At 41.0% G+C, this 27,725-nt stretch overlaps 2 protein-coding genes across 4 annotated transcripts; both read left to right on the top strand.

Annotated features, from left to right (window-relative positions):
• The first annotated feature begins 1,550 nt into the window (after positions 1–1,550).
• bet1l (Bet1 golgi vesicular membrane trafficking protein-like) lies at positions 1,551–8,631 on the top strand. Its single transcript, XM_022198608.2, has 4 exons — positions 1,551–1,612; positions 4,084–4,169; positions 5,440–5,496; positions 6,981–8,631. The coding sequence occupies exons 1-4, from the start codon at positions 1,594–1,596 to the stop codon at positions 7,146–7,148; spliced, it is 330 nt and encodes a 109-aa protein (XP_022054300.2). The 5' UTR covers positions 1,551–1,593; the 3' UTR covers positions 7,149–8,631.
• Positions 8,632–10,441: 1,810 nt separating this feature from the next.
• deaf1 (DEAF1 transcription factor) lies at positions 10,442–27,465 on the top strand. 3 transcript variants are annotated; one of them, XM_022198606.2, is made up of 13 exons: positions 10,442–10,900; positions 11,877–11,974; positions 12,891–13,017; positions 13,122–13,271; positions 14,320–14,459; positions 14,546–14,647; positions 14,860–14,904; positions 16,618–16,741; positions 17,495–17,626; positions 24,286–24,578; positions 24,771–24,878; positions 25,672–25,758; positions 26,660–27,465. In XM_022198606.2, exons 1-13 carry the CDS (start codon positions 10,702–10,704, stop codon positions 26,759–26,761), a joined length of 1,707 nt encoding a protein of 568 aa, XP_022054298.1. In that variant the 5' UTR covers positions 10,442–10,701; the 3' UTR covers positions 26,762–27,465. The 3 variants fall into 3 exon arrangements, with proteins under 3 accessions (XP_022054298.1, XP_022054297.1, XP_022054299.1); XM_022198605.2 differs by having other exon boundaries at positions 10,443–10,900; positions 25,669–25,758; XM_022198607.2 differs by having other exon boundaries at positions 10,444–10,900; positions 14,546–14,611; positions 25,669–25,758.
• The last annotated feature ends 260 nt before the right edge of the window (positions 27,466–27,725 follow it).

Below are 27,725 nucleotides of genomic sequence, written 5' to 3' on the forward strand. Positions count from 1 at the left end.
TGCCAACTCTCACGTTTTGGCCGTGAGACACACGCAAATCAGTCCCTTCACACGCTGTCACGCCACACTCCCAATATCACCCAGGCAAAAAAAAAGTTCCACTTTGCTGTTATGGGAATAACAACCTTTGGGGAAATCCAGTTCACATTTTTACTCCAGAGAACGCCGGGTTTGTGAAAAGAAAGAACCATAAGGTTGCTAGCATGTCATATACCTAAACGTTTTGGTGTCACACGGCTGCTTAGAATGTTGTTCCAAGCAACAACAAAAAAAAAAAGGAAACACAAAGTAGCATGTTTATACACCAGAAACACACTGGAAATAAGCTCTGATCTGTTTAGGTTAATTTATTTTTATTGATTTTAGAATATGATGGATTTGAAATGTTAAACATAAAAATCTGCAAGAGCTTATTCTTTCTGTGTTTCTGGTTTATTGTTTACAGGTGACGGGACAATGCTAGTTGCTTGCGAGCTTTGTCAAAATAGACAAAGGGCTAAAGAGTGTCTGCACAAATCTGCTATTATCCTGTGTTGTGTCCATAGAGAACAGCATTAAGTTTTGTTTGGTCACTTGGAGACAATGTCAACAGCTGGAAACCTACATTGTCATGCCCCTACTCATCTCAGAAAGTTGATATTTTAGTAAGTACACTATTAGTTTGTAGATACATTCTATTTTCTATATACAACAGACACAGAGTTATGTTTCTAGACCTCCTGTCCAATGTTCAGTTCAATATGAACTTTCATTCATCTTTTCTCACATGTTTAAGCTTTCCCAAAGAACGTGATTTATACACGTAATATAATAGTAATAGTAGTAGTAATAATAACAGTAATAATAATAATAACGATAAAAATAATAGTAATAATAGCAGTGATAATAGTAATAATAATAATAATTGATATAATAGTAATAGTAATAGTAATAATACTAATAATAGAAGTAATAGTAATAATAATAATAATAATAGAAGTAATAGTAATAATAATCATCATAATAATAATACCAGTAACTGTAATATAAAAAATAATAAACAATAATCATAAAATATTATAGGAATATAATGATAATTATATGAATAGCAATAACAGTAGTACAGCAGTAGTACAATAATACAAAAATAATAATTGTACTCCAATGCAATATAAAGCTGTAAATGCAAAGTCAATAAAAACCTGAGCACATCTGAATGTTTTCTGTTTGTTTTTTTCTATTTCTTTCTATTTCTATCTATCTATCTATCTATCTATCTATCTATCTATCTATCTATCTATCTATCTATCTATCTATCTATCTATCTATCTATCTATCTATCAAGTCTGGCGTTTGTTACAAGCAAACCCCGTCAAAATTGCTTACGAACTGAGCGATTTATGACAACTTTAATTGTATAAGCACATCATTCCTCTATGGAAGTAATGCATTGTAGGAGCGAGTGGCCCCGGTCCAAGATGGCGGCCCTGCAGGCACGTCGCTCGAGTGGGCGGCCGCAGTCAATGAGGCGTTACGTATGTCTATGGTGACCACTTCCTCTCTGCGGTGATCACGTGTCTCTGTACACAGCTGATCGTGACGTCAATATCCAACATGGCGGACTGGAGTAGAGGTTTGTTTTTGACACGTATTCACTTCTAAATATTCAAGAGTTTATTGTCTCCAGCTGTGCAGATAATAATGTCGCCGCCTTGTTATGTTAACAGGAATGACGGTGCTTGTCAGCTGCGTGTTAGGTGTCGGAATATGTATTTTATTAACTTAAAGCCTAAATCAATCCTACAGCTTAGCTAGCAGGCTAACTAGCTTATGAGTTAAGAGCTGACAGGTTAGCTGTCCTGCCGTCCGACAGGTCTCAACTATTGTTAACAGAAAGTTTAAGTCTATTCTCAAAATCCTGACTTTCTATGTCAGACAGAAGCGGATATTGATATGTTGTTTGATATTCCGAGCTGTTTATCGTTTAAGTACAGTTTCCCTAAAATCTGGACACATAGGAAATCTCATAAACTATATTTGTTTTGCCCCAACAGATTAAATATGGCTGTGTCCAAAGGTTAAATTCATCTGCTATCTTTCGATATATCCATCCTTCACGTCCACTGAGAAATACTAGTTCAACTCTTTCTTGTCTTATCTGTGGAGGCAAAAAATTCTAGTTATTGAGATTTCCTATGTGTCCAAACTTTAGGGACACCTTGTACTAAAAGGACAACACGGTTTACTTAGAGACCCGGAGAAGCTATGAAAGGACACAGTAGTCCGGGCCAGTGATCTTAGCACATTATGGGGTAACTTTCACAGCACAGCACTCGTGTTGTCGTGTCATAGACTGTTTTCCCTGTTGATGTATTTCTCTTACCTAAATCTAAGCGTAACCACGGGTCGGCTGATATGTTTTTCTGTCGACTTTTTAGCACTTTGTTAAAATAGCTTTGCTTGTGTGATGATGCATTTATTCTTCCATATTCAGGAACCCAGCCAACTTTAAAAGCCCTAAAACATTTGGTCACCCAAAAACTGCATTAGATTGATAGATAGAGACAGGACAATACAATGGCCTATCCCCAGGCACAAACTGGTGCTGATGATGGTAATAAAGGCTGCCTGCAATTTTAAACGATAAGAACAACATGAAGAGGCTTCCTGTTAGCTTTATTTTACATGTGTTTAGAAGTTCTAGGAGACAATGAAAACTTCTGAAAATGGCTCGCATTTTCACATGTTTACTTGGGCAATATGATGATGACACACTGACAAAGGAGATCAGAGAAGCTGAGGAGCCGTCTTTCAGCAAACGACCCTGCATCAGTGTGGAAAGGCCTGAAGAACATCAGTAACTACAAGCCTCCACCTCCTACTTCTGTAGGGAGCCAACAACTTGCTGACAACCTGAACCAGTTCTGCTGCAGGTTTGAAAAGGACTTCACACCCCACATCCACACTGACCATCTCCCCGCACAGCCATCAACAACTCCTGCTGCCCCACAACCCCTACTTTTTACTCAACCTGCAATCAAAATCTTTGAAGAAAACGTCTGCCGCCTCTTCAGGAAACAAAAGACCAGGAAGGCAGCAGGTCCAGACCGAGTCTCACCTGCCTGCCTGAAAGTCTGTGCAGACCAACTGTCACCTGTCCTCACTCAGATCTTCACTAGATCACTGGAGCAGTGCGAGGTTCCTTCCTGCTTCAAACGCTCCACCATCATCTCAGTCCCCAAGAAACCCAAGATCACTCTGGCTGAATGACTACAGACCTGTCACTCTGACATCTGTGGTCAGGAAGAACATCACCGGACCCCCTGCTGGACCCCCTGCAGTTTACCTACTGAGCAAACAGGTCTGTGGATGATGCAGTCAGCATGGGGCTGCATCACATACTTCAACACCTCGACAGACCAGGGACCTGCGGAAGGATTCTGTTTATGGACTTCAGCTCGGCATTCAACGCGATCGTCCCGGATATCCCCCTGCCTAAACTAACCAAGCTGTCTGTCCCACCCCACACCTGTCAGGGGATCTCCAGCTTCCTGACAGACGGACAGCAGCTTGTGAGGTTGCGCAACTTCACATCCAGCACCCGCACCATCAACACCACACCCTCCAGTGATGTATTCTCTCCCCACTGCTCTTCTCCCTGTACACAAATGACTCTACCTCTTCACACACCTCTGTGAAGCTCTTGAAGTTTGCAGATGATACCACTTTCGTTGGGCTCATCCAGGACGGTGATGAGTCTGCCTACAGACAGGAGGTGGAGCAGCTGGCTGTCCAGTGCAATCTGGAGCTTAACACACTCGAAACAGTGGAGATGGCCATGGACTTAAGGAGGGACCCTCTGCATCCGTCCGTTTACACTTACTTTCACACAGTACTTCTAATACTGATAGCATTTTATTTAGAATTTCTTAGATTTAGATTAGTATGTTTATTCTTTTACTGTCTGTTGTTGCTGAGTACTACAACTCTATACACCATGCCAAATTCCTTTTCTGATTTTGATACTCATCATCCTCAACATTACTGAACAAGTGGTTACAGAATAAGTCACACTCTTCTGATTTCTAATCCACTGTGTTTCAGGTCATGGCTCTGTGGACGATATGCTGGATGCTGAGAACAAACGGATGGCTGAGAACTTGGCCACCAAAGTCTCCAGACTGAAATCTGTGAGTAACACCCCCAAATTGCTTCTTTCATCCAGCAGTTCTATTACTAAAACTGCTGGTTTTTAGTTCGTTTTCAGTTAAGTCACTCACTAGTGTCAAATTTGTCCAGGTGTGATTACAGTTAAAGGTGCCACTTTTCCCTCAATTTGTTTTCAAAACCAGAAACAGGGCTCCTTGTTATCTCACAGATAGAACCACTTGAACCTTTCAGACAAGCACTCCATTCCGTTAATCTGATGGCAATTTATAATGTCAGCTTCATGTCTTGTGGACACTCTGGTCACGTCTCTGTAAAAGTCACCCACAAACTTACCAGGTTGGACCTTTTAACTTTTCCATATCACTTTCAACATGGGAGGAGTAAACAGGAGTTGAGGTTTGTTTCTTCCAGCTGTTTGGAACTACTGACTCTGAATTAGTTTAATACCTGCAGGATCAGACAGCAGTGTGATCAGCATGTGGCTCCAAAAAGAGAGATTTGCACGTAGAACAACAGCGCTGTTCACTTAATTTAATTCTTCTTCTTATAAATAATCCTCGAGATAATGGAAAATGTGGCTTCCTCTGGCACTCTAGGGGTATTGCTGAATTTATCTGTGAGGAATGATACAAAAAAGTACCGGAATCCCATCATGAATTAGTGAAGCCAGCAATGTTCCGAGTCGTATGTCTGAAGGGGTTTTGTGAATTATTTGTACTGCCAAAAGTTCAAAACCCAATGCAGTTCACAGTAGCAACACGGATAAAGTAATGATAGCAATACTAAATCAGTTACCCTAGTGCATGCTGATGGTGTGGAAGAGGTCCAGTTCTGCATAGTACTCCTGGTTTTTCATTGTTATCACCACCGCCCTGAGAAATGTAGTTGGACAAGTAACATCACTATTTTTAGCAACACTGTTGCCCAATGCTGGTACCTGAGCTACAGCCTCAAAGGTGATAAAGAAGCAGATGGTGTCTTTATTAAGACCTTTTTCAACAGGCCATTTTTGCTTTTATGATAGTAAAAGTTGAATAGAGACAGGAAACTGGAACTGAACCCAAGCTGCTGCAGTGGGCTTTGCGAGGCCAAAGCAGAGGATTTCTGTTCTCGTTCTGTTCGTTTTACTGCAGTGTGTTCTTCCCTGAAAATGTGCTGTCATGTTATCTCTACTGCCTGTAGTTTGAGCCAGGGATCATGTGAAAATTAATTAAGCGTCACATATCATTCTTTTATAAAAGAAAAATTGTGCAGTACATGTGATGGTGACTTGATTGTCTGTCCTGACAGGTGGCTTATGACATCAACAGAGAGACAGATGATCAGAACGATTACCTTGACGGCATGGTATGTCTTTCCTGTCTGTGTATTACCAGAGAAAAATAACTGATCTTTGATTTTTAAACAAAATAAGAGCAGGTATTTGATTTTTCTGTCTGTCTGGGGAAATCTGACGGTTCTTTTTTTTTTTTTTTGCAATCAACAATAACATACCCCATTATCCTTATCAATCTTTGCACTTTTAGAGCTTCGTGGGAGCTGTAGCTGTTGAGCTACTACCAAATGATAATTCTTCTCTCTTCAGGAGGGCTTCTCTGCACTATATGATTTGGGGAACATTCTTAGTAAAAGATCATAAATGTGGGGGAGAAACTTAGATCTGACAGTCTAAAGTTCTCTCTTTGATCTTGAATTCACACGAGAGAATATACACTGCCCGGCCAAAAAAAGTTGCACACTCTAATATTTTCGACTGTCTTTAGCTTTGAGTATGGCACTCATTCGCTATTGCTTCGTTTCGATAAGCTTCTGCAGTGTCAACCCATTTATTTCTGTCTAAAGACGCATACATTTTTCACCAAGGTCTTATATTGATGATAGTAGAGTCAGAACACTGCGCAAAGTCTTCTCCAGCACATGTCAAAGATTCTCGATGGGGCTGAGGTCTGGACTCTGTGGAGGACAATTCATGTGTGAAAATGATGTCATGCTTCCTGATCCACTCATTCACAATGTGAACCCCACGAATCCTGGCATCGTCATCGTAAAACGTGCCCATGTCACCAGGAAAGAAAAACTCTTTTGATGTTCAGACCTGGTCATTCAGTGTATTCAGGTAGTCAGCTGACCTCATTCTTTGGGAACATATTGTTGCTGAACCTGACCAACCCCAGATCATAACCCTAACCCTCCCGCTTGTAGGTACTAGCCATGGTAAGTGAGTCACTTCATCCGCCTCTCTTCTTACTGTGATGCCCCCATCACTTTGGAACAGGGTAAATCTGGACTGACAGACCACATTTGTTCCTTGAAGATGGTGGTCACCACTATCTTTCAGGTTTTAATAATGCAGTGGATGGTTCTTAACCTGATTTTAGTAGTTTCAGAAATCCCCTTAGTTTTCTTTTTTTTTGCTTGATGCATGCCAATAATTTGACCCTTCTGACACATATTAACATCCTTTCCATGACCACAGGATATGTCTTCCGACATGATTGTTTAAGAAATGAGAAGCTCCTCACTGCATCAGCTAGGGTTAAATAAGTTGCTGCAGCTGAAACATATTCACCACTGCAGTAATTATTCAATAGAAGGCTCTTCTTATTTGCTTAGTTAAATCCAGGTGGCAACTTTTTTTTTTTTTGGCCAGGCAGTGTATTTCACTAAGGCAAATTTAAATATGAGTATAATAATGTGCAGTGTTGTCTGTTAGTGTCTGTGGATGGTTAAAACAGTTATAGCAGTAGGAGCAGTTTAACTGTGAGACAGATGAGTGAAAAGTAACATGCTGTCTTCATTATTATAAAAGTATCTTCTTGTCTGTCTTTCAGGACTCGAACTTCCTAAGTGCGACCGGGTTGCTGAGCGGCAGCGTGAAGCGTTTCTCCACCATGGTCCGATCAGGGAGAGACAACCGGCGCATCCTGTGCTACGTCTCCGTGGGGCTGGTCCTGGTCTTCTTCGTGCTCTACTATTTGGTCTCCAGGATTCAGCGCTGACGGGGAAAACCACGACCAGGAACTGGTCCTGATGTGATAATGAGACTGTAGACTGTGATGCCAAATATGATCGGTTTAAATGAGGTCTGTGGATCTTATACAAATGAAAAGACATTTTTTATTCTGCACCAAAGTGAGAAAACAAAGGAGTAGCAGGCATTTTGCTGCATTGTTGGCTGGACCAATAGGGGGCATCGGCCATCTCCCTGGGGGGAACTGCAGTTGGTACAGTCATAACAGAGACCCTGGAGTCTATTAAAAAGAAAAACAACATGCCAGAACTTTGCAATCTTCTGCTTGGCACTGTCCTGCAGCTGCCAGAAAGTCCTTGTTTGGACTGAGGGAGGGTGATGACTGAATGCAGGCTGCATGAGTACATTACCTCCCACAGCAGAGTGTATTGGGCTGATGAAGCAGTCAGTCAACACAGACCTGTCCCAAAATATGTTTAATGTTACTGTGTCTCAGTTTCAGACTATACAACTTTTTACTTTTACAGAATTAGAATTTATTTTGAGGGGTCTACTAGAATATGTTTACATGGTTTAATGGTCAAAAACACATTACCCAGAGTACTGGTCCCAGTGTGGTGGTATATGCTGTGGACCTGAGGGGGAAGAACCTGTGAGGAAATGTCAGACCTGGATGGCAGTGATGTAATATAGTGAAACTTAACAAAACTATTCAGGTTAATTCACCCAGCAAGCAGTTGTGTTAGTACTGAATGACACTTACGACCTGTACTAGCCTTTAAAAATGACCTTGACATATTAATAACTCAACATTTGTTATTCCTGGCTCTAACACATATGTCTAAGCTTTGGTCATCTACACTTTTGTGCAGCATCTTGTTTTTCCAGGTGATACAATCTTGAATCATTTGACATTTGGGTGATATTGCAAAGAGGTGTACTTCTATCGTTGTGTACTGTATAAATGAGCGTGAATGTACACTACCAGTCAAACGTTTGGACACACCTTCTCATTGATTTTTATTTAATTATTTTCTACACTGTAGATTAATATTGAAGACATCAAAACTATAAAAGCATGCGTTGTACACAAAGAAGTGTTAATCTTTAGTATTAATCTACAATGTAGAAAATAATACAAATCAATAAAAAGCATTGAATGAGAAGGTGTGTCCAAACGTTTGACTGGTAGTGTATGTCTGAGCACACATATATTTTATTGTCAATGGTCAGATATTCAGTAACATTATAACCATCATCATTTAAAAGCCACTTTGTCTCAAATACATCTTCCATGTGTTTTCTATTTTGTGTCATTGTTTTCCCTTAAATTGTACTTCCTGTCTTGTACGTTTCCATTTTATTCCATGTTTTTTCCAGACTTTTGGTATTTGCTTTAGGGCTGCTATTCTCAAGATTCTGACAAAGACTAATTTGATTTTTTTCTGATGTAATAGACCATTGGTGTAAAGATTTATAAGTACAAAGACACAATAAAATAAATAAGTTTATCTGTGCAAAGTTTCTGTACTAGACCTTCATCAGGCAAATAGTTTGTTGTGAAGTCAGTCATCTTAAATAGGGTGTGACTCTGACCAATGAGCACCAAATGTCCGCATACCCATTAGACATAAGAAACACTGAAAGGGGAAACAGAGGAGGAGAAAAGATTATTTACATAATATCGAGACATGATAGTCAGCAGTGTGAAGCCATTAGTGACTCAGCTGTGATCAACAGTCATGTGATAAACGTGGACAGATCAGAAAGGTAATTGCGATCTGACAGCGCGTTCAAAGAGGATGGAGAAGGGCAGCAGAAGGAGCAAGAAGAGAAAAAGGCAGAGAAGGATGAAGCTGCTACAGAATACAATAAATCTGTGAAGAGGATAAATGAAAAAGAGGATGAAGATACAAGGGATTAGGAGATGTTTGCAATTAGAAAAAGATTCAGCACAAAAGCAAAACAGCAAGAAAATATAGAAAATGACACCAAATAACAGAAAGCCTTGAAAGAATGAATTGAGGAAAATTCCTCAAAGCAGCAGAGGGAGCAAGAAAAGAAAAAAAGCTGAGATTTATGAAGCTAATGCTGTATAGAATAAATCCATGGTAAACCAGGAAGTCCTACCCCCATTTGCAGTAAAGACCAAATCCTGGGAGGTCACCGTGAAAACAGTGAACCAATCTCCACCTCTGCAGAGTCTCAGGTGCTAATGTAGAGCTATTCCACTTGCCACAGACGTTAAGTTCAACATCAGGTGGCAGACAGCAAGTACATTTGTAAAACATCTCAGCCTCTGCAAAAAGCAAATGGACCAGAGGGTCTCACCATTACCAAACTGGTTCCACTTTCACCCATTTTCAATAAGACAACAAGTACAGGAAGGCACCACATCCCTCTTAAGAAGGAGTAGATCAGTGGCCACATCTGGAGAACACCACAACCTCCATGCATAGTATAATTTAATAGGTGCCATAGTATGATAATACCCATTATTAAAAAATGACAATAATTAGGCCAAATTTGCTGAATAGCTTTGACCTTAGAATCTTAAAATGCAGAGTTAATCTCATTTTCAACTGAAAAGGACAGAGCTCATACACAAAACTTTATTCAATAGGTCTGACTAGGAGGAGTACACAACAATATAAAATTATGGCAATTTCTGTCTGAACACAGCGCGATCAGCATCTTCTGACTAGAAATTCTAATTGTTCTTTACTTTTTAAAAAAAATATATAATTTCACTTTATTATTGAGGCCATGGTGGGTGACAGCAATGTACTGGACTATTCCAGTACAGTGCACTGAAAAGTGTTCCTAATATTTTTAATTTTAGAAGTGTACCTATTAAACTGGCCAGTGAGTGTATGGTACAATATATGTCTCACTGTTTGGGCCAACCTACAGACATACATTCAATACTGTCAATACTAATGAGTGGAAAACCAAATTAACTAATTATAGTCCCAGCCCTTCCTAGCCAGCTATTATAAAAGCAAATACTTCTTTTACACATGTTGTAGTATTTACATGTTTTCGAAAAGTAAATGGTTAAGAACAATTAGGACTGTTTCACTGTGGTACGTTCACGTGAGTACTACAAACAGGAAAACTGATATTCCGATTCAACGTAAATTTATTGATTAATCATGTTTATCATGTTGCTTACTAATGCTTATACTGATACATAAGCAGAAATTAAATACATCTAAAGGTCAGACTGGTTGATATGAAACTGAACAAGTGCTGTAACGCCTACAAATGCAGTTTTTGTGCACATCGCCGCTATGTGTCGCTTCGGGTCGACTCGTGCATTTTCGGGATTCTCCGGAGTATCTCTCCCTCAGACTTCATGAAAAACAAACAACGGGCGGCCCTCGTCTCTCCGGATTAGCTCGCCCGATTTCTTTACGTTTCCATTAATTTTGAAGAAAATATTGCTGATTTTAAGGATTATTGTTGGCGCGTTCCGTGTTCCGGGTTCTCCTTCGGTTCGTCACAGGTTCGGCTCCGCTCGGAGCCGCTCTGCCCCGCGGCTGCTCGGTCACATTCGGCTCTTGTCGTTCGGCGGAAGAATGGACGAAGCGGACTCGGCCACGAAGGCGCTCGGGCTGGATGAACCGCCCATCGGCGGGCCGTCGGTGGAGGGAGTGGGCTCGGATACCGAGTCGGAGGCCGAAGTCACCACGATGGCTGTGATGGCAGAACCGGGAAACATCGACATGGGAGCCGAGTCGCTGCCGAACCCAGACGAGGCCGAGGCTGCATTCGCTGGTAAAACTGGCTTCAGTTAGCAGCAGGCCGCTGCTGTACGGGGTGGCGCTAAAACACATGTGATGGTTATGTTAGTGAGCTGCAGTCCGCGTTTCAACTGAACAACAAAGATGATTACTAGTTATCCATCAAAGTTAAACATCAACGAAGAAGCTGCACAGCTGTTCAACACTAAATAAAACCACCATTAGGGCTTCTCGATAGACTCCAGATTTACCTCCCTTCGGGTATTGTGTTATTTGAAAAACTAGCATATTGGTAATATAACCAACACTTAGAGTATAGTGGAACTCTTTTGGTTATTAATTTTGCAAGCATTTCCAAATTCATCACTGACATACGTCCTTTATTTTTAACATAATATCCCAACTTCAGTTGATACACACTCTTCTTGTTTTTCCACTGCCAGCTCAACAGCATGAACACTGATTGACGGAGTTGACTGAATAATAAATGAATTATATGCATTTATCTTTTTTTCTGCTCTATTAAAAATATTATAACAGATATTTAATGGAGTTTGCTGAAGATAAACTGACTGTGTGAACAGTAGGTACACTGGAGGAATGCCTGCCAAACAACTGAAAAATGACATTAATTCACATATCTTTTCATAATAATTATTTAACATTCATGTTTTTGAAATGTATTGTTTAAAATGCCCAGAAAGCATCCGTCATTCACTTTTGTCACTGTGTAGTCAATTGAAAGGTACATCAACTAATAAAGTCTAAGTAGTGACTTTCCTCATTTAGACACATTATGACAGATATAGTTAATAGAAAAAAAGTCCTCATGATCATGACATATATGCTCTATGGCAGGCAATATAGGAAATAAGAAATATCATCATCAGAGTAAAACTCTCCAGTTTGATTCTACTTCTAACCTGTCTGTAGTGGCTATAATACAGCTGAAGAGCTCATCTGAGAGTTTATGTGTTGATAAAATATTTTCCCTTGTTATTTCTGATCAGAGGTGAGGGCAGTGACGGTGGGGGACGTTCAGGCAGCAGAGGACAACGTTTTCACCACCACAGTCACCACATCAGGAAGCCTTCCCGAACACGTGCTGGTAGGGCAACACACACTGATGTTCAGGCTGCTGCACATGCTCAGTGCCACTCTTTATGTTGACGTACTGTCCTTAGATACAGTATAGATGTAGTTATAAGCATCCAATTGTGACAGTCCAGCAGGTATCAAAGATGGTCATCTTTTTGGTAGGGCTGGACTGTCTTCCCTCCGCCTTCGGCCCACATCGGCTCATCCCGTCGTGTGATCACATAGACATATACACATATGTCTATGTGATCACCCCCTCCTCCCCCCAGACGAAATTACAACTATTCGGAGCTCATCTCTTCCCTTTGCCTTCGACCCACTTCGGCTCATCCCGCCATGTTCGGCTCATCTTGGCTCATCCATTCGTGTTTGTTACCACCACCCGAATAGCGAGGTGGCTGCCGACTCTGACATCACGCTTCACTTTGTCGCATCAACACAAGATGCCGAAGACCTCTGCTGTTTGGGAATTCTTCAGTTTAACTGAAGACAAAACGAAGGCAGTGTGCAAAATTTGCGTCCGAGAGACCAGACGGATGGATCCGCAGCAGGCAGCTGATGTAGTGTTCATTTGTAGTCATAGTTACAGTGACTCTTTGCTGCTATCTCACAATGAAACAGTAATCTTTAACAAATCTGTGGATCCACACTATAAACCGCATCACTGTTAACATCTAATCGGGTGGTCCTTGTGTCATTTCTGACCTTCCCTGGAAACTTAATCCAAATCTGTTTATCTGTTTTTGAGTAATGTTGCTAACAGACAGACAGACAAACCAATGCCAGTCCTCACATCACTTTGCCACCTTCCTTGGCGGAGTAATAATCAGTTATCAAAACAGCTAATGATTAATTTGATAGCTGACAGTTAATCGCTACATCATGGCAGCTCTAGTTTATACATGTATGTACTGCGTGTGTTCCAGAGCGGCAGGACCACTCTCCAGCTGGGTGAAGGTCTCAGCACCCAGAAGGCCACTCTGATTGTGGTTCACACTGACGGCAGCATCGTAGAAGCTGCTGGTCTAAAGTCTGCTGCCACCATCACATCAGGTACACCCGTCTGTCTGACTTTCTGATAAAAAATAAAAGTTGCCTGACAGCCTGAACTTGACAGAGACAGGTCTGTTTGCTAAATCCTCCTGTGCCTCCATCAGGCCCACAGACTCCGCCCACTCCGCTGACTCCGCCCCAGGACAAAGACTCCTGCTCCAAGTACAACTGGGACCCCTCAGTCTACAACAATGAGCTGCCGGTGCGCTGCAGGAACACCAGCGGAGTCCTGTTCAAGAACCGCCTAGGATCAGGTGACTAGCACATCGAGGGGTTCACACCTCAGACTTACAGACTAGCCTGATTCTGGGAAGGTTAGTTTTCAGGATTAGCTTCACATCAGGTTGAATCTTGTTGTAATCAGTCTGTCTTTAAGATTCTCATTCATTGCTGCCTTTAGACATAATCTTAACAAAAGTTCATGTGTTTTGCATATAAAATGTTCTTGCCATCGCAGGGAAGAGAGTCTGTAAAGTACAGAAAAGAAAACCATACTAAAATAAGAATGACTTTGATGCTGAATTAAAATTAGTGAAAGCAAAGTAAAGAAAAAAAATCGTTGAGTTTCACATACAAAATGTTACAGAACTGCTATCAACAAAAAGTACTTAAATTGTCAAAAATATAAAGGATTCATAAAGAAAATGAGTTGCTTCTATAAGATGAATATTACTGATTATTCTTTAATAAGGTAATAATTCTACTACATGTAATGCAATAATTCTACCAATCACTGTCATGAATCTTCCAGGCAGTCATATTAGTAGATTTAGTGCATATGTAAGGTCATTAACAACCCAGGACTGTATCACATTCTAATTCATTCATTTCATTCAGTAAGGTACTTAACTCTTGGGTATTTTGGATTTTTTCATCATTTTGCTGTCACTAGACAAAAGTGATAATCTTCCCATCTGACCTAGTGATCGAGTTGTGGTTTCACTGATATGAATAAATACAGGCACAGTGATTTTTTAAAAAAGCCCTGTTTTATCAAAAAACCTGGATTACATGTTTAATACAGCACTATTGTCCTTGGAGGGTTTTGATAACAGCAGCTCTGCAACTAACAATGTTTGTGAGGCTACTGATGATGAGGAATTAGTTTTGGTACCATTCATGAATCAGATTATTTCAAAGCAGAACTGGACTGTGAGAATAACGAGGCCATTCAGAGAGGACAAATGGAGAACAACAATCAGATATTTCCACCCCTACTAGAAATTACACTGATGGTTCTGTTATGTTTGTGAGTAATTTGCCCTGTTGCTGCCCACGCTGACCGTGCTACATTTGGTTCAGGGGGTAAGGGTCGCTGCATCAAACACAACCAGCAGTGGTTCACTCCCACTGAGTTTGAAGGCCTAGCTGGAAGAGCGAGCAGCAAAGACTGGAAGAGGAGCATCAGATACGCTGGCAGGCCTCTGCTCTGCCTCATACAGGTACTAAACTGTACTGCAGTACTGCACTGTATCCTGCCATCGAAAGGACCTTGCATTGCAGTGTGTGTGTGTGTGTGTTTTGCTAGGAACGTATCCTGAACCCCCACGCTGCCTCCTGTACCTGTGCAGCCTGCTGTGATGACCTGACAGCGGTGAGTGAGCAGGACTGGTCCTGCTCAGCCAGCACGGTCAGAAACCAGTTTATCATGGAAAAAAATCTGTCAATTAACCAGTAATGTAATAAATCTAACCAGTTCGGTAGTTAATTGGATTGTTTGTTGTTTGATTGGAAGGTCAAAATAGTTCTGAGCAGCTTGTGATAACTCAGGCTGCTTTTAGTACAGTTTGGATGGCAGAACTCGGTGTGTGTTTGTCTTATTCTCCTCGTCTTTCTCTTCAGTGTCCAAAGGAGGGGGACTCTCTGGCGACAGAAAGCATCAGTATGGTAAATTTAGTTGATTTTTCTCTGTTACTATCATTTCATTTCCGCCTGTTTTTACTTCATCATCTGGATCTGAATACATTCAGTCCTGATATTTCAATCTGTGCTGTAAAGTCAGTCCCCAGTTCAAACATAGAAGGTTCTTGGTCCTGCTAAAATACAAAAGCTGCACTTTCAACAGTTTTTGTTGAAAAATTTGTTCATAGGGTTGGGTATGAAATCTCAGGCCTGGTGAAATACAGTTGGATTATGTTCATTTTGTTTCTTCCTATAAAATAGCGTTACTTTTAAATGGACAACTCAATAAGGAAAGTCTGGTTTTAGCTTGCTGACATCATCACACGTCAGATGACGCTCTGAGGAAGACTGCAGATGCAGTCAAAACATGTCAGCAAGGTAAAACCATGCTTTTCTTATTGATTGGTTGTTTTTATAAGTAACGCTATTTTATTTTATTGTATTGTATTGTATATTATTTAACTCTAAATGAGTTTAAATGAGTATGGGTGTTTTTTTCTGATCAATCTACACTCTATGACCCATAATGACAAAAATAAACACAGGTTTGCAGAATTTTTCTACAAATTTCCAAACAAATTAAAAAGCTTTGAGTCTTCTTGTGTAAGTCGCTGCGAGCTTTATCCAATTCTTCCTCGCAGATCCTCTTAATCGCCCTCAGATTGGATGGGAAGCATCTGAACTTCCTTCTCCAGGTGAACACAGACGTTCTATGGGATTTAAGTCTGGGCTTTGGCTGGGTCACTCCAGGACAGTCAGACTTATCCTGAAGCCTCTCCAGGGCTGTTTTCTGCAGGTTATTGACAGTCAGTGCATATTCATCCTAATGCTTCAAATTAATTATAAATCCAAACTCTGCTGTGGTCGTCCCTCCAGCAGATTCTTTAATCAAGAATCTTTATTGTCATTGTGTTTTCGCACAGTGAAACTATGATTGGTGACCCCCAGCCGTAGATAGAAAGTAGAAAAAGGCACACTATATACAAATAAAATGTAAAGAAAATACTTAAAAAATATCACTATGTAAACAGAGTTAGTGCACATGAGCAGTAGGATCAGTGTAAAGTGCAGTCCAGTGCAAGATTCAGTTCTTTATTGCACATAGTGAGTCTGTTGTGTGTGCAGGGAAGAAATGGATTGGACAGCTCTGGGGTAGAAACTGTTTTTCAGTCTGGAAGTGCTCCTGTACCGTGTCCCCGAGGGAAGTGGAACAAACAGTCCATTTCCTGGGTGGGTGGGGTCGGCAGCGATACGTCGGGCCTTCCTCTGGACCCGGCCCGTGAATACTGAGTCTAGGTCTGGAAGAGGACTTCCCACAATCCCCTTGTGTGGTTTTCACCACCTGGGATAAGTTTTTTCTGTCCTGAGCTGTGCAGCCCAGAAAGAACTTATCCCGTTTGGTGAAAACAGCACAGGGGATTGTGGGAAGTCCTCTTCCAGACCTGAACTCAGTATACACGCTCTGTTAGAGTCACTGTTGTGTTCTTGGTAACCTCCCTGACCTTCTTGGCCCTTTGAGTGTTTTTTTTCCTTTATCATTATGAGTTGCTGGAATGAGATTCATGGCCAACAAATATTTATTCTAATTAAAATTAAATCAGTTTCAAACGGTGCTTGTTTGTGTTTATCAGTATCTGTTCATCTTTGATCCGTTGGATGTTGTGCTGATGTCAACTGTCTCCTCTCTGCTCGGTTCAGACTGGTCCAGTTCGCCTCTTCGTCCCATATAAGAGACGGAAGAAGGACATCGAGCCTCCGATCATTCCTGCCAAAAAGGAGCTTCCCTCAGCCAAAAACATCACACTGACTCCAGGAACCACATGTATGTCACACGACCTCAGTGTGACATGTGATTGTATTAGGGTGAAGCCTCTGTTACACAACAGAAGAAACAAATAGGCCAGTTTGTAGTTCAGGATCAGCTGCTTTTTGTCAGTTAAGTCTGTTTATTTCATAACTTAAAGCAATCACAGTCCCAGTAGTGTGTTTTGACCTCTGACTCTCACTTAAAAATTCACCTTAATGCTTCTTAAAATCATCCATTAATCCATTATCTGTACACCACTTAATCCTTATGAGGGTCACAGGTGCTGGAGTCTATCCCAGCTGACTTAGGGGGAAGGCAGAGGATCACAGGGCTGCATATGCAGACAAACAGTCGCACTCACATTCACACCAATAGACCTATGTTTTTGGACTGTGGGAGGAAGCTGGAGTACCCAGAGAAAACCCACTCATGCACAGGGAGAACATGCAAACTCCATGCAGAAAGATCCCAGGAAGGTCAGGATATGAACCAGTTACCTTCTAGCTGCAAGACAACAGTGCTAACCACCGAGTCACTGTGCAGCCCATCTGAAAAACAATATCAAAATATTAGAATCCATTAAATATTAACATATTCCCACATATTGCCTGATGTGTAGTTTGGGTTTGGTCATCTGAAAATGGACATGAAAAATCAGTGAAAGTTGGTGAAAGTCTGAGAGATCAGATCTGTGATGTGAGCATTTAAACCTGGTCTAGAAATGTCTGACTGTCCAAACATGGCTGACGTGTCCTTCTCTTCCAACAGTCACAGTGTCCCCCACAGGACAGTTCACCACCTCGGGGACCTTGACCTTTGACCGCACTCCATCAGGCGACGCCGCAGCTGCCATCATCTCAGAGAGCTCAGCACAGAACGAGGTGTTTGCCAGCACCACAGGTACCATGTCTCACTGATTTACCTCACTCTGTCATCTGAGGTGCATTTGTTGATTTTTTTTCATTGTATCTTGGGTTCAGACCAGCCCAGACTTCTGTACTATGAGAGATTAGAGAGTTAGCAGTTACACTACTGTTCAAAAGTTTAGGGTTGCCCAGACAATTTCATGTTTTCCTTTGAAACTCACACTTTTATTCATGTGCTAATATAATTGCACAAGGGTTTTCTAATCACCAATTAGCCTTTCAACACCATTAGCTAACACAATGTAGCATTAGAACACAGGAGTGATGTTGCTGGAAATGTTCCTCTGTACCCCTATGGAGATATTCCATTAAAAATTAAATGTTTTCAGCTAGAATAGTCATTTACCACATTAACAATGTCTAGACTGCATTTCTGATTAATTTAATGTTTTCTTCATTGAACAAAAACTGCTGTTCTTTCTAAGTGCCCCCAAACTTTTGAACGGTAGCGTTTAATATACTGAATTGTAATAAAATATAGATGTAGTGTAACATGAGTAAAATGGAGTGCAACCAGACATTATTCCTGGGTATCAGTCCATCAGATAGAAGAGATAGTTATGCGGTTATCTCATGTGGGAATTCATCAATACGATACACATATTGCTCAGTTCGATAGTGTAGAGTTTGACTTAGATTTCTTTTTCCTCTGAACTTGGATCCATCAGGGATGTTTAAAGTGTCCCCCGCTTTAACGATCTGTAATAGGGTTTTCCCAACATCCCCTGCATCACCGTCTAACCTGCAGCCTATCCATCAACCTATCAGGCACTAGGAAAGCACAGCAGCTGCTTTCTGATTGGCTGCTTTCGTGTTGCTGTAATGAGCTCTCAGGAGCTGGCGGCTCTATGGGTGTGTCTGTGTGATTGACGAGGCGCTACGACTGTTCGCTGTCCTGATTTCTCAGCCTGAACATTTTTTTCCCCCATACCTCCTCACTCCTGCTTTCACCAACACATCGTTTAGTACTGACACTGAACACCTACATTTGAGTTACTATGAAAATATCTGTAATTCAAATAGAAGAGATGGTCACTGATTGGGGTTTTAACATCACTGTGACTGCTCTGATTGGACAGCTGGGCAACGCACACAGATTCAGCAGTGGTTCAGCTGCCAGGACGCTCTCTGTCCTTCACCTGGAGGTTAATGAAGCACCCTGGGCCTCACTGACTATCTGTTTTAGATGAACAGATGAAAGGCTCCAGGATACCATTTTAAACCCACAGAAACAGCTAAATGCAGTGTTAAAGCTGTCAAAGTGAGAAATCAAACAGTGCACCAGTTTTCCTTTAAGCTGAGTTAAAATGAAGAGAAAATGAACGGTGCAGGTGTTGTTTATTTGTTTTCATTTCTCCAGTAGAGGGCAGTAAGTCTCTGCTGTTGCGGAACTACCACACCATAAAGAATTAAAACCAGTTGACAGGATGTTTTGACAGATGAGATGAGTCAGGTCAGATCTTCAACCATCACAGATATATAAAGAGAAACTGACAGACTCACCTGGTAGAACTTCTCATGTAGCTACAGTCAGTTCTCCACGGTTTATTTATCCTCAGAATATCTGTAACTCATAATCATAACTAGAAAAGCACTCAGAGAGCGAAGTACTCTGCCAAGGCTGTTCATTCCTCCGTTTGGTATGGCCACAAATGCAGCTTTTTTTCTTTTTTCTTTTTTTTTTAAGAAATGCAGCATTTGTTTATTAGTTATTGATGATCAGAAATCATGGCAACATAGAATATGGCCATTTAAGTTAGATGTACCCACAAACAAAATGACCTTGCACTGAGCACAGGCGTGTGTACGATTTGTACGGCTACAGAATCGCACGACCTAAATATGTAGATTTGTACATTTGTGGTACGGTCACAACAGGGCTGGCCTCAAATATCCGAATATTCAGTCATTGTGGTGGTATCGGATATGAATTTTGAGATTCGAATATTCGGAACCCCCCCCTCGTACCTAGCAACCCTGATATCCCACTTCACTTCGCAAGTGCTAGTATACAGACGATGAAAGCCGAAGACGAGCCAAATATTCGGATATTCATCATTAATTGGGCCCGAATGTCCGGAGCCCAGAAATTTCTATTCAGACCAGCCCTAGATCAAATCATGTGATCGTCAGGAGGCAGCTGACGTAGTGTTCACTTGTAATCATAGTTACAGTGACACCGTGCCGCTATCTCGCAATAATACAGAATTCTTAAGCAAATCCGTGGATCCAGACTACAAGCCGCATCACTGCAAAATCTAATCAGGTGGTCCTTGTGTCATTTCTGACCTTCCCTGAAAATTTCATCCAAATCTGTTAGTCCATTTTTGAGTAATGTTGCTAACAGACAGGCAGACAGACAGACAAACCAACACTGATCATCACATAACCTCCGCCGCATTGTTTGGTGGAGTAAGTAAAAATTTATTTCTCTATCGAGTTACATATTCACATACTGTGTACGTTCTGCACACAGTGGATTGATATTTGACTGATAAGAGCATATTTTGATGGATCAGTATCAGCTAAAATAATTCTGACTGTTCTTAATCTGTTACAGGGTGGGGAAGCAAAAATGCCCTTTCAGGTAAAAACAACTATAAATGGGTATAACTTTTTTATTCTTTGGAATTTTGAACTGATTTCTCGAAGAACACAAATTTAAAGCTTTCAGAACATATTTATTCAATATGTCCTCCATCAGCCATGATGAAGGTCTCGATGCAGCCTCTGAAAGAGGCACAGGCCCTCCTGATATCCTCCTTGGGGTAGGCCTCCCATTCTCTGGAGAATGCAGCCTTAAGTAAATCCATATTGGCATGAGGGGTGGCATTAGTCCTCAACTCAGTGGCACCCCATCAGAAAAAATCCAGGGGGTTTAGATCAGGTGAGCTCGGGGACCAAATGCCTTTGGGCCAGAAGTTCGCCATATTCTACTCACAGAACTTTTGGACCTTGATTAATGTGTGAGCAGGAGCCCCATCTTGCTGCAACACATAGTTGTTGTCAGGGTAGGTGGCCTTCAGCCAGGGCAAAGCGGTGTACCTCAGAACTTTGTAGTACACATCAGCCCCAATTTTCTGATCTGGCTTGAAGAAGTAGGGGGACATCTTATTGCCATCTGAGCCCAAGACTCCCAGGACCATCTGGAGATCTCTTGGTGCCCAAACTGGATTGTCTGGCATGCTGGATGCGGCGAATGGTCCTCTCACTGATGCCAACAATCTTGGCAATGTCCTTCTGAGGGATTTGGGCATCTAGGAGATCACAAACCCTATTGCGTTTTGCTTGTTACTTGCTCACTTCACAATGCACCAAGGTCTGACAAATACTAAAAAGATTGGTTAAAGGTAAGGAACTTTGATTTTAATTATTGTTTTGATTACCTTCACCGTTTGGGCAGGACATTTAAATTTGTCAATAGGACATTTTTGCTTCCCCACCCTGTATGTTCATAGGTGTGTAGTGTTTAGTCCAGCATTGCTTGTGTTGTACGTCGCTTTGGACAAAAGCGTCTGCTAAATGAAATTGTAGAATTGTAGAATTGCAAAGCTGCTCTCTGTGTGAATGTAGCCTCCGTGTCTTTGGAACCAGAGAAACTTCTCTGGTTCCAAAACAAAGTCTAATTTTATGAAAGACTATGAGAAAATAACACTACTGCTTAATTGATTTGTATCATCAGGACACATATTTCCAGTAAGTTTATGGACTCAGTCACTAGTTTCAAGTCTCTATTAATAAAATCTGATGTTCATTGTTTAAATTATGGCCCTATTTAGAATAAAATGGACAATAGGGTCGTGCCAGTTTGTGTGCTTGACAGGTCACTACTGTGTCCTCGAATCCTCAGTGACATCCACCTCTCACTCGTAACGTCAGGTTCAAGAGAGCAAAATGATGACGGCCAAGTTACAAACTCAAGAGGGAAGGCGACCAGTCTGGATTAAGGGGCCAAGAAAAGTCTCAATGAAGCCTTTGTACAGCGTTAGAGACACTTGCACATCAAAACATCCCTGTAAAAATCACATCTGAAGGCTACTGAGATGGTCTCATTGACATTTTGACCAGTTCCTGTCTAACCTGAGCTACATTGTGGTTGATTACTGAGGGACCAGCTGTACCCACTTTACTTTTTGTCACAATCCTACCAAATGTCCTAAGTCTTTATCACACATTAGCTTTTGTGTCGAAAATTACCGGACAATTTTCGGTCCGATTAGAAAGAGTCCGGTAAGATGCTGAAGTGTTAGAACATACCTCCATTAACACTTTTTCCCAGGACATGTTAAATGGAAGTCTAAGATGATGTGTGGTTATTTTTGGACTCGTCTGTTCTTGCTGGAGCTCCGAGCTGTCAGGAGCCGCACCGCCGCAGGTGGAAAAACAGATGTTATGTCGTTTATGTAGGTCAGGAGCGAATGTATGGAGGACATACAGACATACTGACCTGAATATGCTGTGTTTGAGTCAACGTTCTTCTGTACAACATTAAATATCGTTGCTTCCAGTGGTGACACCGGAGATGTGCGATTTAAAAATCTGATTTCTCTGGTGTTGGTGTAAGGATTTTGTTTCTGTCTTTTCTTTCTTTATATGATTGTAAAATAATCATGTTTGTGCTTTGGATAAAACAAGACAATTGGACACTTTACCTTGCAAACTTAATTCGTGCATAATTACATTGCCAAGGAACGCAGCGAAGTTATGTGACGATTGGTGTACGTTTGTCTGTCTGTTAGCAACAGTACTCAAAAATGGAGCAACGGATTTGGATGAAAGTTTCAGGAAAGCTCAGAAATAACACAAGAACCAAGTGATTAGATTTTGGGCGTGATGAGGCTCAAGAACTATTTGCACAGGGTTAGTATTACCTGTGAACTGCCTCCCCACATCTGTGTTTCCTGTAGTGCATTCGCTCAGGAGAAGCGAAGTCTGTATTTTACTCGAATTTACTGACATTGCAGTCTGGATGTGATGGCAAATCTGTGCACGTCGCAACATCCATGGTATGTAGTTGTCATGGCAACAGTAAATACATCAAAGCAGCAACTTGACTTGAGAACAGTGGTCAGGGCGTTTCTGTCAAGCCTGTTGAAAGATTTGCTTACCGCTCGCTGCTACACGTCATTCATCTCAATGCCTTTCAAAATTTCCATCTTCTTGTTGATCTGATTTTGCAGTTTCTGTGAATGGTCAGTCGGCCTGTTGTGTATAGGCTTACTGCTGCATTTGCACCTAAAATGCTGTCAATAATTTCCACCGCAGCCTCCATAATTCAACCGGGAAACAGTTAGAAAAAGGCGCACAGTGAAAAACACAACTAAAATACCCCCCAGTCAGTGAGATGCAGATTCGCACATAGGACGTCGGTGTTTGGAGAAATACGGTAGGTAATTTGTGGTGAATTTTTACTTCACAACTTACAGACATGGCGCATTCGCATGGGATTAAGATCACAGACATCCTCCGCAATTATTACAAATCACCATTGGTCCGGAGGTAATGCTAAACCCGTGTGAATAGGGCATTATAGACTGGATCCACAGATTTGTTAAAGCACAACATGCGTGTTGATTGTGTTTGTTTGCTATAAAGTTGTTTTACAAAGTGAAGTACTTGTAGTTTAGTACAAACAGCTATAATCACCATATAATGGCACAGTTGTGCTTCAGGGGGGAAAGGATAAGCAGAGTTGGCTGGGTACCTTATTTCTTTATGGCTTTGTTATTTTCTTTTGTCTGTCTGCAGTCTTGCAAAATGTCCCATTTTACTTTGAAGTAGCTTTAATGCTAGCTTTGCGAATAAAATCAAAAGGTATTTTGTTGAAACATTTTTCAATTTCAGTATGTTTAATTGCATTGGCTCTTTTGTACTACACTTAGAAACTGTGAGCTGAATTAACGGAGCAATCTGATAAATTTCAGCCATTTTCCAACGTGGGATGTGTAACATTGCTCAGCACTCTGTATATTTTCTTGCTTTTATACCCTTTCCCAGTCCATGATTCCTCAAAAAGCTGGTTAACATAATTTTCTGCACTGTAGACAATAAAGAAAAGTCTTTGTGTAACTAGATGTCCTCAAACTTTTGAACAGTACTGGATACAAATAGATGTAAAAGTGCTATTCCTCTGTGAGCTGTTGCCAGTTCATAAATAAGATTTTTAAAAAACAGATTGATTACCAGAAGATTAATAAGCAACAGTTGTCATAATCAGCCAACTTAGAAACATTTGAAGCAAAAACAGGCTTAGTTTATTTCATGTGACACTAAATAATTTTCTGTTTGGGACTTGCGTTCTCTGCTAAACTGTCAAAGGCTTTTTTTTTTTTTTTTTTAATAGCTGATATTTAACAAATAAAACAATCAAGGAAACCACTGGTGACTAATCAGTAATGAAAATTCTCATTAATTGTAGCCTTAGTGCTGTACTGTAATTCAGTGTAGCTGCTCACAGAGGTACGACATTGTGCTCTAGGAGGAGGTCATGTCATCCCAGCATCCAGCGTTTAAATAAGACCTACACAGGATTCCCTCATTCCCTGTTGGTTTTCTCACATTGTGGGTCTATTGAAGGCAATAAAAGAAAAATAGTAAACCAATCCTTCACCGTTTTCTTTTTCTTTCTCTCAGTACTGACAGCATTGCCGGCGTTGGCTGTGACTCCTCAGCCGGTTCAGGCCAAAGTTGCCGTGGCAGCTGCAGTGGCGTCTCCGCCTGCAGCGCTGGTGACGGGGCTGGAGGTGGGGCCTGTTGGGGGGGCGGGGCCAACGGTGAGTGAAGGGCAGAAGAACACATGGCTGTACCTGGAGGAGCTCGCCAACACGCTGCTGAGCAACGTCCAGCAGCTGAAGGTTCTCATCGAACAGGCCAAAAACTCATCAGGGGACGCTGCGGGGGTCAAAGGTCAGGGAGGAAGAAAGGAGGTGAGAAGACACACGCACACACACACACACACACACAGGCTGAGATTTAATTCAGCATTAAACAGAAACTGATTGATTGCATGTGACTAATAATTAACAGTGCTGGGAATATAGGTGAGTAACGTTATTATTTTCTCTGTGTGTGTGTGTGTGTGTGTGTGTGTGTGTGTGTGTGTGTGTGTGTGTGGTCAGTGTGGTCAGTGTGGTCTTAGTCAATCATTTCAGAACCAGATCTCATTCCAGCAGCCGGACGACTCCGAGGCCAAGAGGAGCTCAGACATCACAGAGATCATTATTAATGTACGACACACACACACTTTTTTTCATGGTTTGCAAACCTTGAAGAAAACCTTCAGCCTGAGATTGTGGCTATCAGTTCCTACTGTGTCTCTATCTCCAAAAACACTTGATCTGACGTTTCAAAAAACGCAATTGGATGGCGTCGTAGCAACAGAGCCTCTCTAATGTTTCAAACCACACAGCTGCAGGGACTGATGTGAGAACTTTCTTTTTGTCCTTACAAACCATAATTGAAAAAGGAGGTGCTTGGGGTAATTTAGAAGTGATTTGGTCAGCAGAACATATTCTAATTCAATTGTTTGCAGTACTGTTAAGCACAGTCTGCAGCGGATGTAACGGACCATACTGTGGTGTTGAGTCAAACTGTGTCTTCACAGGATGTAGCCAACAAATACACCACTAAAATGTTAACAAACAACTACTCCACTGTTTTGCCTCTTCAATATAACATGTATATAATGTTGTAATCTATATATATATATATATATATATATGACATATTATACATACAGTATATGTATAAAGAAGACCAACTGATATATCAATATTGGAGCTTTTTCCTCCCTACAAATCAGCATCTGTCACAAAATTCCAGTGTCCATTGATGCTCTACAGTGGAAAGTAACTGTTAATAATAAGTTCAGCAGGTCTACAATTCTCCACTACAAAGTTTCTAAGGCACCGATCAGCAGAATTTCAATTCCAAACACACATATTTAAAAATAGCTCCTGTTGCCTGCCTGTTTTGTTCTCTCGTGTCCTCATGTGGTCTCCTGCTTTGGCTCTGCAGCAGATGTGTGTGAACTGCGGCCGGGTGGCGATGAGTGAGTGTACAGGCTGTCACAAAGTCAACTACTGCTCGACCTTCTGTCAGAGGAAGGTAAGACTCACCTGAGCACTCCTCTTTACTGAGTGTGTGTGTGTTTTTTGATTTAATATTTATTTTAGCCTCATCTCTTATTCAGTAGTGCCTTCACCAAGACAGGCATCCATAACACTAAGTCAGAGACAAGCATTCTACTACAGACAGTACGTGATATACCACAATCAGATACTGAAACTCAGATAGACATTAATTGGTTGATGAACCGACATGAACAAAAAGGAAAATGTGGTCAAATTATGTAAATGAAAGACATTTTGTGTGTATTATTTAGCAGGAAGAAGATATTGTTAGGTTACCCAACTTTAAGTTAGTTGCCCAGTGGGAGAAAAGAAGACTTTTTTTATACTCTGGATGTTTAAACAGCAAAAAAAGAAGATGTGATGCAGTATTATTTGAGCAAAAACACCTCTGAACTTTTTATTATTCATATGAATCAGTTCTATGGCTTAAAGTTAAGGGTGAGAGAATGTCTCTCACTGTAATGCTCACTGTTTAGCCGTGGTAAATAGCATTATAACAAATGTAGCAGCTCATTATCATGTTCTGGATAAAATGGAGTTGTATGGAAAGTTTTAACTTTGGTAGCTGCCAGGATGGTGCAAAGGTCCTGAACTGACTGAGCTTGTATGCATCACTGATGTGGGTGTTTCAATAAAATGTGAAAATATGTTTTATGTGGGTTTTCAATTGGATTTGGTTTGGGATCAAAAATTGTCCTGAGAGCTCTGACCTACTTACCAGCAGGAAGTGTATTTTAAATTTTCATTTGTACAGCAAAACTATCAAGAGATGTAATATTCAGTGAGCTTTTAACATTGCTTTATCTGTATGAATGTAGGAAAACAAACGAAGAGTCCAGAAACAGCATCACACATCAGTTTGTTTCTCTCTGCAGGACTGGAAGGACCATCAGCACACCTGCTGTCAATCAGCAGGGGGCGTGACCGTTCAGGAGGAGGAGCCAATCACAGCCATGGACATGGACAAAGTGAAGTGAAGGTGCAGCAGGCTGTAGGAAAGCAGGACTTCAGTGAGGACGTCACGTCTTCAGCTGCTGCAGACAAGAAGAGCTTAAGTGGCAAAAAGTGGAGTGTTTTTCACAAACCTGACCTCCTCACTGGAATTGTTATTCTGAACGTTTTCCCTCAGACTGAGAGAGGAAGTTCTCTGATCTCCTGAAAGCTGAATTTGTGCCACTTTGTATTTGAGGAAGCCAAGGGTTTTCCTACTTACTTTATAATTTTTTTTTTCTTAATCACAGCAGCATCTAGTGGACTTTAAAGATCTGAAGCTTGAAAATTCAGGAAACAGAAAACTTGGAGATAATCTGAACAAAAGTAACAGTTTGAAATATCACAGCAACGTGTAAATCCGACAGTGACTGCTATTTTAGTAGCAAGTAATTTTTCTATTAATTTATTACTTAATTTCATCAGCTATTATAGTGCTGTTTTCTATTTTGTGTCTTCCCCAGGGACTGGCATCTCTCTGCTGCTTTGTTGCCATTTTACCTCTTAATAAAGAAATTTAACTGTCACGACTGCATGATGGAAAACGTCTTGAACCAGACAACCAGACAGAGTGACTGTCCTGGGTGTTTTTCAAGGGTTCTTTCTTGTAAAAAAAAAATCTGACAGTTTGTATTTTACTACATGTGAACATGAAAGAAGTTCTGAAATAAAAAATACCCTTGTAATTTTATATTGATAGAGACAGTGTCTTTTTGTATGAATCTAGGCTCAACAATGATGTCAAGTAAAGTCTGATCGTTTACACCAACCTGTGTGTGTATGTAGACTATTTATACTGTGTGTCAGGATACAAAGCAAGCCATGAGGTCCAATGAGCTCTCTGTAGACCTCTGTGTTAAAAATGCAGCATAGATCAGGGTGAGAGTATGAAGCCATTTCCAAAGCCCTGAGTGTTCCCAGTAGCACAGTGGCCTCAATAATTGATACAAG

This window comes from Acanthochromis polyacanthus, chromosome 8 (genome assembly GCF_021347895.1).
Source record: "Acanthochromis polyacanthus isolate Apoly-LR-REF ecotype Palm Island chromosome 8, KAUST_Apoly_ChrSc, whole genome shotgun sequence".
Taxonomy (NCBI): domain Eukaryota; kingdom Metazoa; phylum Chordata; class Actinopteri; family Pomacentridae; genus Acanthochromis; species Acanthochromis polyacanthus.

What these genes read in the sequence shown, in the direction of transcription:
- bet1l (XM_022198608.2), top strand. An exon ending in AAGTCTCCAGACTGAAATCT is followed by an intron (nt 4,170 to 5,439) that starts GTGAGTAACACC and finishes CTGTCCTGACAG; the next exon opens with GTGGCTTATGACATCAACAG. An exon ending in ACGATTACCTTGACGGCATG is followed by an intron (nt 5,497 to 6,980) that starts GTATGTCTTTCC and finishes TCTGTCTTTCAG; the next exon opens with GACTCGAACTTCCTAAGTGC.
- deaf1 (XM_022198605.2), top strand. Translation starts at nt 10,702, where the DNA reads ATGGACGAAGCGGACTCGGCCACGAAGGCGCTCGGGCTGGATGAACCG. An exon ending in GCCTTCCCGAACACGTGCTG is followed by an intron (nt 11,975 to 12,890) that starts GTAGGGCAACAC and finishes CGTGTGTTCCAG; the next exon opens with AGCGGCAGGACCACTCTCCA. An exon ending in GTCAGGGAGGAAGAAAGGAG is followed by an intron (nt 24,579 to 24,770) that starts GTGAGAAGACAC and finishes GTGTGTGGTCAG; the next exon opens with TGTGGTCAGTGTGGTCTTAG.